We start from the raw sequence: 13,660 nt of genomic DNA on the forward strand, positions 1-13,660 counted from the left end.
AGCCCTTCCAGTTGCAAACCTTCTTGTTGTCATGTCCTGGCTGGACGGTAGAATGTCCAATGGAGAGTCTGCACTAAAAAGATAAACAGCAATAGAAAGGTCAGGACAAGGCAATTAAGCATGTCAGCCCCTGCTGTAGTGGAACTATACTTTCCAGCATGCCTTCCCTTCATATGTCATCAAGTGAGGCAGCGCGTTGCTGGGCTGTGGAGTTTCAATGCAGCAGAGGACTAACATTTTAAGAATAGTGTGTCCTAAAGGACCAAGGTTTTCATGGAGTATCGAGTGGAGGGATCCCGATGAGATGCCTATTGCTTTCTCTAACTGGGCCACAGTCACTCTGGTATCCACCTCAACTATGGTAGACGAAATCTGTATAGGATTGAGGATAGATAAGATTGATGGTTTCTGCAAGGTGTTTGGTATATGACAGCCTGTTTGCTGAGTGAATGGTTTGTGTCAGGTGGTCAGTTCATCCTATGGGCAGAGGGAAAGGAGGAGTTAAATTGAGGATATATAAGGCAGGGTTAGAGGGCAGCTCAGCCTCTTTTGCAGTGGAATTTCGTAAAGGCTGAGTATCTCTTGCATATTTATCCTATCAATTTATTACCTGCTGTCTCTTTCACCATGTCCCGTCCTCGTCGCGATGCCCCCCCTCCCTGCCGGCTGGCTGAATTTGCGTGCCCGCCCGCTTATCTCCCCCAACCTCCCCTTCCCAGTTTCATTTATCAACCCCGAGTGGCTCTGCCCCACTTGCCATCGGCTCCCCAGCGGCTGCTGGGTCCGCTCCCTCCTCTCCCCGCACTCTTTCCCCGGGCGCTTCAGCATCTGGCCCGGCTGCATCCCCACCACGCCCCGGCGCCAGCTCTTCTGGCATCATCGCGGACCCTGCTTCTCCGGCGCGTGACGCGTCTACACATCCCCGTCCACTCACCCCACTCCGGTCAGCGTCGCATCTCCTTTGGCGCCGCTGGGGTCCCCTTGCATACCTGCTTTGCCCGCGGCTCCTGCGGGGGCTCTCGGCGGCGTCGGGGACGTGCGCGCGGCGTTTTCCGCGGGTCTGCCCCGTTCAGTCAGCGGGGGTCACCTGACCTCAGCCCCGTCCTGGCCTTATGTTGGGTCCGGTGGGGTCGTGGCCACCGCGGCTGCGACCTCCGCCGCTTTGATTTCTGGTGGCCCCATGCTGCGGGCCCGGCGGCCATCTTGCCTCAGGCGGCCATTTTAGGTGCGGGTTCTCCCTATTTCCAAGGCACCTTTTCACATTTTTCGGGGGGTTTACCGCAGCGTTTAAGCTCCCCAACTTTGCCCGCGACTCAATTCGCTGGAGTATCATTTGGGCACATGGTGCCGGTTTCGATTCAACCCCCATGGTACACCCCAGCCGGCAGCCAGGCACCCTCCTTTAATGCGCCACCCCCCCTTTCTATGGCAGGCCCTTCTAGGGGTCAGACTTCTTGGAGCTCAGGTGTAGCTCCTCCGATTTTTACATCTTCTGTTGCTGTTCCTCCTGCCCCCTTTTATTCTCCCCATTTCACGGCCCCTCCTTCGGCATATCCTCCTGCTTTTCAGCATGCGCAATTTCAGTACCCTTACCTGCCAGCTTGGCAAGTTTACCCACCTGCCTCGGCCGCGCCCCCGCCTTTGCCCTCAGTTTCATCTTTCAGCACGCACTCTGGCCAAACTGCCTCTTCTTTGCCCCCGCCCAGTTTGTCGCCTTTTCCACGGGCGCCAGCCATTCCTCCTCCTAAGCCGGTCACCACGTCTCTTCCCGCGTCGGAGGTTTCCAGGTCTGTTTCTGCGGTGGCTCACACGTCTTCCTTAGTTCCAGGCCTAGAAGTATCTGATGGTCCAGGTGGTGAGGTGTCCGCAGTTCTTTCGTTGCCTGCTTCGGCACAGGAAGATTCGGCACCGGTATCCGAAGCTGTGGCGTCGTCAAGGGAGAAGTCTGCTGAAATGGGTCCGCTTCCATCTGGTTCCGGTGAGTATGAAACTCCTTTGTCTTCTTCTGACTCTTCTTCTTCTTCATCTCACTCTTCTGGTTCCCCCGCTCGCCCCTGTAAAATTGCTAGACTGGTTGCGCTGCGGCTGTCGAAAAAGTCAGGTAGCGAGACTAGGAAGTCTGATGAGTCAGGGGCAAAAGCGCAGGAGGCAGGGGCAGATACAGTGCATTGCGCGAATACTGCGGTGCTACGAGGCTTGCGGAAAAGTGTAAAAGGCAAGATTCGCAAAGGGAAATTTGTAGACCTTTTTGCACTCACAGATGACATGAAGAAAGGCTTGGCGCAGGCTAAAAAATCGGGAGGTATAGGAGAAGATGCTTTTTGCAGCTTTAATACTTGGTTGAAAGGCATGCTCATATTTGCGACATGTTATTTGGAGACCAGGGCGCAGGAGCACGTTAACATTCTCAGGTATCTATTTTTGGTGCTCGACATGTTCGTCAGGTCTCGTAACTTGGCATGGCGTGAATATGATTCACAATTTAGAAAAAAACATGACGGTTCTTCAGTTATTCCTTTCGGGGTTAAGGATGTGGAAGTATGGTTAGAGGTCTCACAACAGCGTCGGCCTCCCTTGGACGGTGCGCCTCCACGGAAAAGCTATGCTACCAACAGGCAGGGGTCGACAGGAGTGGGGAGAGGGAAATACTTTGCCTATAACGACTCCAAATGTACTAGGGGGTCGGGGTGTCGCATTCGCCACTCCTGTCGTCTCTGCGGAGGTGAGCATCCGGCCAAGGACTGTCGATGTGGGGCGGGAGGTATTTCCCAGGACCGTGCTGAGGGACTCAAGAGTGCTAGTTAAGGCTTGTTTTCCAGTTCGTTTAGATTCTCTTATTAGATGGTTACATTTATACCCATGTAGAGAGGATGCACTATTTCTTTTCGAGGGTTTTTCAGTAGGTTTTCGTTTACCCATTGACAGGCAGTTGATAGTTAGGGCGTCGCAGAATTTGCGCTCTGCCAGGGATTTTCCGGGGGAATTGAGGGATAAAGTGCATGCGGAGGTTTTGCTGGGGAGGATGGAGGGTCCTTTTCCTTGTCCTCCTTTGCAAAATCTCTGTATTTCTCCGGTGGGCGTGGATCCTAAAAAAGTGCCGGGCAAGTTTTGTTTGATTCAACATCTGTCGTATCCGCAGGGAGGTTCTGTTAATGATGCCATACCGGAGAATTGTCGTAGGGTCGTTTACCAATCATTTGACGATACCTTGAATTTAGTTCATAGTTTTGGTCATGGCGCTTTGTTGGCAAAATTAGATATAGAATCAGCGTTCCGTTTATTACCAATGCATCCTGAGGCCATGAGATTTATGGGTTTTAGGTTAGATTCGGGTTATTTTGTAGATAAGTGTTTACCTATGGGCTGCGCGGTTTCCTGTGCCTATTTTGAGAAATTCAGCTCCTTTCTGCAGTGGTGTCTACATGCCGGGACCGGACAAACGGGCATAGCACACTATTTAGATGATTTTCTCTTTATTGGTCCAGGAAGAAGTGACGTTTGTTCTGACCTCCTTTTTTCTGCGGTGTTCCCGTTGCTAATGAGAAGACAGAGGGTCCGTCTTTTTGTTCATCTTATTTGGGAATTGAGATAGACACGATGGAAGGCTGTTGTAGACTTCCCATTGATAAGGTCGAGAAACTGCGTGGTCTTATTGAGGTCTGCTTAGCAGAGGATTCGGTAAGGTGACGTAAAGTTCAGTCTCTCCTCGGCTCCTTAAATTCCCGTGGGTAGGGTTTTTTGCAGAATATTGGAGAGGGCAACAGCTGGAGTGGTTCGGCCGCATCACTACGTTCGCCTGTCCGCGGAGATAAAGGAGGATCTTCGTATGTGGAATAGGTTTTTGATGCATTTTAATGGCGAACGCATTTGGCCTTCACCTCCGTTAGCGAACAGCTCATTGCAACTTTTTACGGATGCGGCCGGATCGTCCGGTTTTGGGGCCTTTTTCAATGGGGGATGGTGCGCGGCTCCGTGGCCGATAGCTTGGCGCGAGGAGGGTTTGACGGACAACTTGTTGCTGCTGGAACTTTTTCCAATTGTCGTATCAGTTGAACTCTGGTCCGTGCGACTGAGCAACTGTCATGTAGTATTTTGGTGCGACAATTTGGGTGTGGTTCATGCAATCAACAACCAGCGTTCGTCTTCACATTTTGTTTTGCGTTTGCTCCGGCATTTAGTTTTGCGCTGCTTGGAGTTTAATATTAGATTCAGGGTGAAGCATGTGCCAGGTATGTGTAATGACATTGTCAACTTTAGTCAGAGATTACAGTTCACAAACAGACAGTGAGATTGTGTCTACTCTAGAGGGTCGTACACACTGAATGACAAAAGTGAACGATAACGATATAGTTCAAAGATATATCGTCCAGTGTGTATGCCCTGAACGATCAATGATGCCCACTCCGACGGGTCATTAACGATATCCCCAGTTGGCTGTACATGCAGCCAAATCTGGGGATATCATTAATGATGCCATGCTGTCCCCCCCCCCCCCCCCTGCCGAAAAAAAAAGTACAAAAAAAAAACATATTAAACCCCCCCCAAAAAATACCCACTAGAAACGCCAACGTGCACGTTTTCACTGTGTAAACAGCTTCATCTAGGCTGAACACTGCTGACTGCTGAAAAATAAAAGGAGGACCCTGGGAAACAGGCATTTACATTGAGAATATGAAATTTGGCATCACATACCATCTAAACGTTAAGAGTGGAAGTGCTTCAGATTACAAAATAATTCTTCTATTCTGGCCGGTGTTTTAAGTTTAGTGCAATCGATGGCACCAAGCACATATGGGAAATGCGCTAAAGCATAGAAATCTGATTTGAGAATGTGCCATTCTGCATCACTCTGGGCCTGATTCAGAGACGCTCGTAAGCGGACGCTCGTTCGCTCTGAGCGATGTTCGCACAACTGCGCATGCGTATGGGTCATAATGCGCATGCACAAACCAGTCAATGCGGTCGGAAATCGTGCGCTCGTAAAACAGCGCGGGGCTGTTATTTTGATTGACAGAATGTACCGTTTGTGGGTGGTAACAGGGGAAGGTGCTTGAAAACGGGGGAGTGGAGATCCGAACGCAGGCGTGCCAAACGGTCAAAACGGTGTTTAATGGGTGTGCATAATTAACAAAGCAGCGTCATCGACCATGTCACTTGGTTGTCTTTTAGCCTGAACTGCTCGCAGTGATAGCGGGAAGTAAATCCTACCACAAGCACTGCGAGCAGTTCAGATGCCTTTCGATGTTCCCGATTAATCTAATAAATACAGGAGATGACGTATGATGCGAACAGCAAAGGGGCGTCTTTACAAAATAGCGAGCGCATTTTTCGGACGCTCGCTCAGACATAGAGGCGTCCACAGACTGCAAAGAGTGAGCGCTCAATTTAAATATCCGGCCCCTTTTTCAGAACGACCGTCCGCAAATAGCGTCCGGCTCAGAATCAGGCCCACTGTTAGAAAGTTAATAAAAGTTGCAGAGTGCTTACGCATAGCCTTCAGACATAGCACGTCAAATTGTGGCTTGGGAATACCCAGCAATTAAGGCTAGCATAGACTGAAAAGTGCCTGATGCTAAAAAATACAAAACACATAGTAGCTCGGCTAGTCCAGGCACTGCTTAGTAGGGATGGACAACGATGGTCGATGTTTGCCGACCATCAATGTTTGTCTTTCTATGTTAGTGCTTTTACTATTTGATGGCAGCATTACGATGTTTGCTGCCATCGAATGGTAATCGTGTTCCGATGGTGACTTATTTTCATTAAATCCTAAAAGCTATGCCTCCCCTGGCTGCTGTGTGCTGTGTGTCTGCATGTGAAAAGCTTCATAGCTCATGCTGCTGGGATCGTTGGAGGCTGTCTCTCACTGCCTCAGATATGACCCTCAGTCCCTCCCCACTCCCTCTAGGCTGCTGCTAGGCAACTCAGGGCATATTGCTAGCTCTGATTGGCTTTCACTGTCTAAAGCTGGCCACACACAGCGATTTTTTTACCCGATTTGGACGATTTCGATGAATCGTGAGGACAAATTGTGTAAAATATGGGCAAATCGTGAAGTTCTACTCCTGATCCCAATGCGCGTCCCCGCTCGTTGTACCTCGCAACTTCAGATCTGGCGTGCTGTAGGCCAGATTTGCCAATCTAGGACACGATTTGATCCAAATTGTGAGGTTTTTTTTACTCACGATGTATCTCATGATTCATCGTACGTTGGGGAATTTGACGGACAGGACCCTGGACATGCCCAATCGCCATCTTGTGCAGCATCATGGATAGTGGAAGATGGAAAACACGATAGAGCCTGCAGGATTACCGCAGTTTGGTGAGTATTGGTACTGTATTTAATGCAACCCCACTGACCACCAACGTGTGCCAGCCACTTCTAAATGCATGAACCAGCCACCGTGGGTGGTGGCTGGGCCATACATTAACCTCCCACTGCCCACCAATGTGTGCCACCCACCTACTCACCAATGTGTGCCACCCACCTACCCACCAATGTCACATGACACCTATAAAATAACCTTGCATTAAAAAATCACTCAAATTTTTTTAATTGATTAAAAAAAATGTAGTTTAACAACAAATATTAAAAAATTACAATAACACAATACATATATAAAATTTGTTTTTGTTGCTGTGATACATTAGTTTGTGATGTTTGAATATACCACCATAAACAAATGTATGTCAACAACATAAACAAATACATTGCAACAACAAAAATAAAACGTATTACAAATCATATAAAAACGCAAAACATTCCTGTAAAAAAAACAATTACAATACCTATAAAAAAAAAACATAACATTCCTGTAAAAAAACAGATTACAATACCTATAAAAACACATAACATTCCTGTAAAAATATAATATATAAAAATTTGAAAAAGGTAAAAATATACATAAAAAAATTTACAAAACAATTCACATTTGTAGATTATTAAAATGTCCTTATTTTTTCCTCCTAGCAATGTCCGTGGATAGTGAACGGGAATTTGTTACCGGTTTCCTAGAGATCCTCCAGGAAAAGGAGTGTCTTTGGAGGATATCCTGTCGACAGTACCACCACAAGTCGGCAAAATTTGCAACTTTGAATGTCCTTTTGGAATATACAAAAAGGTTCATTGCGGATGCTGACCTTAAAGCAGTACGGCACACAATACGGAATCTGTGTACCGTGTGTATAAAAGAAAAGTGAAAATTGGATGAGTCCAAAAGTTCAGGGGCTAGCAGTGACGACGTGCACCACCCAACACTCTGGTACATGAGACCTTATAAGTTTCATAAGCGAACAAGAGCCACAACGCCAGTCATTGGTCCTGATGGGCGAGCGAGAGGGAGAACAGGAGGCGGCAGAAGTGATTGCACAGTCTGAGGATTTGTTGGTAGGTAGAGACACAGTTCATAAGTTTTTTTTGTTGCTCAATCACAGTTGTCTACTATAGTCATTTATCTCACAGACAGTCCTCCTGCCATGGCACCACACCTGGTCCGTTGAAATAGGCCATATACTCCTCCCTCACTTCTTTGGCACGTGCTGTTGATGTTGTTGCATTTGTTGGTGCAGACACTGATGTAAACTGGGCTATCTCCTCCGGAGGTCCTACATTTTCTGGTATAGCTGGGACTGGTTCTCGTTGTGTAGTTTCCCTTCGCAGAAAGTTATGTAGCACACAGCACGCCAACACGACCCAATCTATCTTCTCCACACGTAGGTTTATGGTGGTGTGGAAAATGCGGAACCGGTTGCTGAGTATTCCAAACGCATTTTCCACACTGCACCGTGACCGGGATAGACGATAGTTGTAGATCCTCTTCTCTCTGGTCAGGCCCCTGTGTGCAAATGGCTTCATCACAAGTTCATGTACTGCAAAAGCCTCGTCTGTGACAAAAACGTAATTCAGGCCGTGCTTTGTCTCGTCCAGTGATGGCAAGTGGAGGGTTTTGCTGGTGAGTCTCTGGTAGAAAGCAGTCTGTTTGAAGGACCCACCATCTGAAGCACAGCCATTCTTGCCGACATCCACAAACAAAAATTCATAGTTGGCATTCACCACTGCCATGAGAACGATGCTGAAGAAGCCTTTGTAGTTGTAGTAATATGATCCGGTGTTGGCAGGTGGGTTGATGCGGATGTGTTTTCCATCGATGGCTCCTCCGCAGTTAGGGAAATTCCAACGTTGTTCAAAATTTTCAGCGATGCTCTTCCACGGTGTTAGGTAACCTTAAAAATGTCCTCTGATCGGGGATAGCGAGGTGGAAAACTTCACCACAATGACCACACCCATTGAACCAGGAGCACCATCTTCCTCGGTACCACCCCAAAAAAAAAAAAAAAAGCAAAAGCACACAGAACAGGAGGAGTTGTTTCTACAAAAAGCAGAAGGCATCCTTCAAAAAGCCCCTGATGCTATTGACGACTTTACTGCTCACATTAATAGTCAGATGAGAAAAATGGGATGCGGTAACTTCCAAAAATTTCCATAGGCTCGTCTATGAGCTTCTCATTCGATTCCTCAACAGTAATTTACACGACTCCACCTATATTACTGACCCTATGCTTTATTCTCCTGCTCCAAATGCCTATGTCAGCCCCCCCCAGCCCAGTTGGAGATTACTCCCCCACCCAGCACCCCAACCACAAGCAGGACCGTTTACAATGCTTTGCTGGAGGCAGAGGAGGATTTGCCACGTTACTCTTAATGTTTCTTTTTTCTTATTCTTCTGTACCATCACCAAATTTCATCCCTCCCAATAGGTGCAGGCTGTATGCTATACGGTGGTGATGACACCAATTGGACAAGGTCACTACACACATGGCACAAGTACACATTGCTGGAAGCCCGGGGCCACAATCTGTATTTGTGCCATGTGTGTATTGGCCTGTTCAATCTGGTGTCTGACCCGCGTATAGCATACAGCAGGCTACCTATTGGGATTGATACAATTTGGTGATAATGCTGTTTTGTTCTGTTATACACATGTTTATGTAATATATTTAAATTTACATAGTCTTGTGTTCTTGCCAGACAAATGTTCATGACTGCTATGCAGCACAGTCTTGTTAATGCAGCCTTCTTGGCTGTCACAGTTATATAAAGAGTTAAATTGAACAAAAACAAAACAAAAAAAATAAAAATAAAAACTTTTTTTCTTTCACAAGAAACAAATGTGTAGTGTGTATTTTTTTTCTTACCTTGCAATACTGGTACTGCAGCACTTTAACGATAGCCTTGCAGGTCTCTGGAATGATGACGCCCAAGGGCTGAGGTGAGATGAGTGTCCCAAACTTCAGGTCTTCAATGACCTTCCTGTAGCCAGGTACCTCAGGGTAGCCACCAGCCTCTCTTCAGCAGGGATCGCCCTCCGCCACCTTGTATCTTGCCTCCGGATGTGGGGGGGTCACCAGATGCAGCAACTCCTGGAAAGTGGCGTCATCCATGCGCAGGTAGTTGCGGTAGTCGTCCGGGTTGTTGTCCTTGATCTCCATCAGCAGGGACATGTGAGAGCGGGTATCCCTTTGCTGCAGGCACTCTTTGGTCCAGCATGTTCTTCTCCTTCGCTGGGCCCTCTCCTGGATCAGCTGGACCCCAGCTTGGGCGACCACTTTATACTGATAGGGATGCATCAGCACAGAATTCAGGAAGAGGATAGAATGCAGTTGCACACACTTACAGGTAGATAACACACTTTGTAAAAGGTAAAAGCCAAATACAAAGCAGAGCACAGTAGCAATGTACAGGTTTCAGATGGTATACACCAAGCCTCACTAGTATCAGAGAAGAATGTGCACAGGGTTAAAATGGTGGCTGCTTTTTATACACCCTGGCTAGCCCCTCCCTTTGTTATTATTTAAATTTCCCACCAATCATGAAGAGCCTCTTCTCTTGTTTTGGGACAGTGAAGATGAAACTCACGATTCGTACGATCCGATGGATCGTGAGATTGGAAGACAAATTTGCAGGTTTTTGGACCAAATCGTGCTCACGACTGCCGGGGAGCTCCCGTGAAGAGTTCACGGGAAAACGTACACATCGGCTGATCGTCAGCACATCGCTATGTCTGTGGCCAGCTTAAGAGAGCCAATCAGTGTGCAGCTCTGGCCCTGCAGCAGCAGTCACTCACACAGAGACACACAGAGACACTAGAACCTATAAGGAAGCAAGCCAATTCTTTTATATATTAAGTGAACTATATTTGTTCTTTAAGTTATCAACAGAATTTTTACTTGTTTACAATGGCTCCTCTAAAAAGTAGCCTGTGGAAGTATTTGATCAAAATCCTGACAAATCAGGTACTTGTCATTTTTGTGGGAAAAGTATAAAAACTAGTGGCAACACTTCCAATTTAAAGTGCCATCTTGACAGTAAGCATGTGCTGCAGACTCCTGTTCCTGGCTCATCTGCTGGGAAAATTAGACTTCTGAGTAGTGCTAGCACCAGCCCCAAGGGCGCGGCCATGTCCACAGCCTTAGAAAGTTGTACATCAATCTACCTTTCAGATGAAGAAGCTTCTCCTACTGTAAGGGAACAACAGGCAGAGACAGGGCCAGTAGTACCATCAACACAGAGCCACGTCCACAAATTCAGCTGCCGCATTAAAATCCAACAATGCGCGCCTTTAAAAAAAAAGTCGTTTTAGTTTGGTGGTGACGACAACAGGAAATTGACGCAGTCAATTATTTATATTGTATGTAAAGATAGTCAGCCATTTCAAATAGTGGAGAACATTGGTTTCAATTTTTTTTTAAATACGTGGTTTCCCCATTACACCATTCCAAACAGAAGCACAATAAAAAGACAAGTAGCTGAAAAATATGACGACATCAGTCAATTCATTGAGGGAAAGACTACAACAAAACAAAAACTACACTTTTACAACCGATATTTGGACTGATAATCAGATGCAGAGCTATCTTAAGCTGGGTACACACCTATAATCGGGCTGTTCATCCAATATCGAGAGATCGGCCTTTGGATTGTCTAGGTGTGCACCCGATGCAGGATCATTAGCCGATAAACGGTCGGGATCGGGAGGTCGCATCATATGTACAGTTTAATATTCATCGGTTCGACCTCCCGATCCCATAGAAGTCGGCACACACTGTGCTATGTCTGCAGTGTGTATGAGACTCACAGGCAGCTGACAGGAATCACACTGGGGACAGACTGCGCGGCTGATCGGGACAGTCTTACCCGATCAGCCTGCAAACGTAAAAGTGTGTACCCAGCCTTAAGCTGGCCACACATCTAAAGATTTTCTGTCCAACCAGCCAACTAGTTGATTGGTTGGAATGAAAATCTGGTAAGGTATGAAAGCAAATGACAATCAGCAATTTGCTCCCAAACGCCGGAAAATGGACAAAAACTGTTGTTTGAACAAAATTGTTTAGATCAAACATTTAACAAATTTCTTTGAACGTCCATTTTCATCTGTTTTCTGGCATTTAGGAGAAAATGTACTCCCATACGTTACCAGATTTACATTCCGATCAACTAGTTGGCTGGTTGGACAGATAATCTTTAGATGTGTGGCCAGCTAAAGTCGAACAGCACATTTTTTTGTGTCACAATGAGCCAGATAAATTTTTTAGCGCTACTCTTGGGGTCTTACCTCTTGAGGAAAGACACACGATTAAGTATCTTGGTGAGCAGCTGCAAGCATTGTGTTTGGAATGGGGTATAACCCCACAATCAGAGGATGTAACTGCTATTGTTACAGACAACGATGCAAATATAAAAGTCGCCGTGGAAAAAGCGTTTGGCAAAAAACCCCACATCCTATGCTTCACCCACACTCTCAATTTAGTTGTCAAAAAATGTCTTCACATTGAGAGTGTCACGACTTCTTTCTAAAGCAAAATCACTTGTCACTTGGTTTAAACAAAGTGTCGTGGCCAGTGACGAACTCAGAAAGGAAACCGAATTAAAGCTAATCCAATCTGTCCCAATAAGGTGGAACTCAACATATTATATGTTGCAACGCCTTATAGAGCTTCGACTTCATATAAATGACATCACAAATAGACACAAGTGCACCACCTATGTTGACCATTCCGAATTACAGGATGTGACAGAATTGGTTAAAATGCTAGCACCATTTGAGGAGGCAACCGAACTGATGAGTGGCGAGCAGTACCTGACAAGCAGTATGGTGATCCCTCTTGTTTCTCTGATAACGGACAATCTTCAGAACCTCCACCCAAACAAGGAGATTGGAATTGCTGTTTTAAATGAAGCCTTGAAAGAGATGAAGAAATGATTTGGCCACTCAGAGGGTGTTTTCTTATTAGCAATTGCCACCCTATTAGATCCCTGCTTCAAGAAACAGTATTTTAAAGATCACTGCGCATTGGCGCAGCAAATAGCATACTTGAAACAGTTTCTGCTCAATTCAATGCAGAGTTCCAGAAGATATGACTCAGGTCCGCAATCAAAGACCAAAGGTAAGTTGCATCCTTTTATTATGTATGCCCAATTATTTTATATATATATATATATATATATATATATATCTCAGGGGTGTATCTAGAGGTCCAAGCACCCCTGACAAACTAAGGGACTGGCACCCCTATCCAATGACTGCTTCTGCTAAAAAAAAAATAACACACTCTGGGGGTAGTTTAATTCACACACATGAAGAAATAGGGAGAGTATAATTTTTATTTCTCTTTTTACTATATATATATATATTATAGAACTTACTCTATTGCAAACCACTATATATAAATTTATTTATGCAAAAAAAACACAGGAAAAGTTTGAAAACATTGAATCAAAACAAACAAAATGCATTATGGGTAACATAATTTACATATATTCAAATTGGGCTATATATACTGCATTACTTTTTAACAACTGATAACTACACTCCACCACTAATTTACTGTGATGATAAAAATCACAACCCTAACCCTATGAACCCCATGAATCTATTATATTATCCCACATAAGACAGAACACAGTCCATTTGGATCATGTCATATTTTCAAAACGGGGTTAACCACAACCTATAAAGCTCAGTCCCCCAAAACTAAGGAAAAGTTAAATTTATTACTCTGACACTGGAGGTAGTTCAATTAACATGCCTGTAGAAATAGGGAGACTATATATATATATATATATATATATATATATATTTATATATTTTTTTTTTCAGTAGTAACACTTACTACATGAAAAGCACTGTTTATTAATTTCTATATGTCAGCAACACAGAAAAAGAGGATAACAATAACAAACAAGATGCATTGTGGGCAAGATAATTTGCATATATGCAAATTACCTTGCGAATAGAGCTTTGTTATTGATGTGGTGCTTGCACTCTTTTCCTCCACAGTTGACATATTGGAATTAGTGAGTGGTGATTGGTATGTGTTGGGTATTGTGGGGGAAGAGATATATTAGGGATAAAAAAAAAAAAAAAAAAATTACTCTCCCTAATTTTAAATGTTTCTGATATTTACTAGCAATCAATGGAGAACACTGGTAAGAGCAGAGGAGACAGAAGGAGATTCGGGGTCTTTGGTGCAGATGACTGCGGGACACTGCTAAGAGCAGAAGAGAGAGGTCATGTGCTAGTGAAGTTGGGCTGGAACAGCGCCCCACCTCGGCCGGCGCCCCTGGCAAGGACCATCCAGGCCAATAGGAAGATACTTTTGT

At 45.3% G+C, this 13,660-nt stretch overlaps 1 protein-coding gene across 1 annotated transcript; it reads left to right on the forward strand.

Annotated features, from left to right (window-relative positions):
• Nucleotides 1-217: 217 nt before the first annotated feature.
• Nucleotides 218-8,900, forward strand: LOC148504663 (uncharacterized). Its single transcript, XM_088448613.1, has 3 exons — nt 218-374; nt 1,466-1,978; nt 6,971-8,900. The coding sequence occupies exons 1-3, from the start codon at nt 218-220 to the stop codon at nt 7,198-7,200; spliced, it is 900 nt and encodes a 299-aa protein (XP_088304739.1). The 3' UTR covers nt 7,201-8,900.
• Nucleotides 8,901-13,660: the final 4,760 nt, after the last annotated feature.

The sequence above is a fragment of the Taudactylus pleione genome, unplaced genomic scaffold (assembly GCF_031769625.1).
Source record: "Taudactylus pleione unplaced genomic scaffold, aTauple2 ptg000462l, whole genome shotgun sequence".
Lineage (NCBI taxonomy): Eukaryota > Metazoa > Chordata > Amphibia > Anura > Myobatrachidae > Taudactylus > Taudactylus pleione.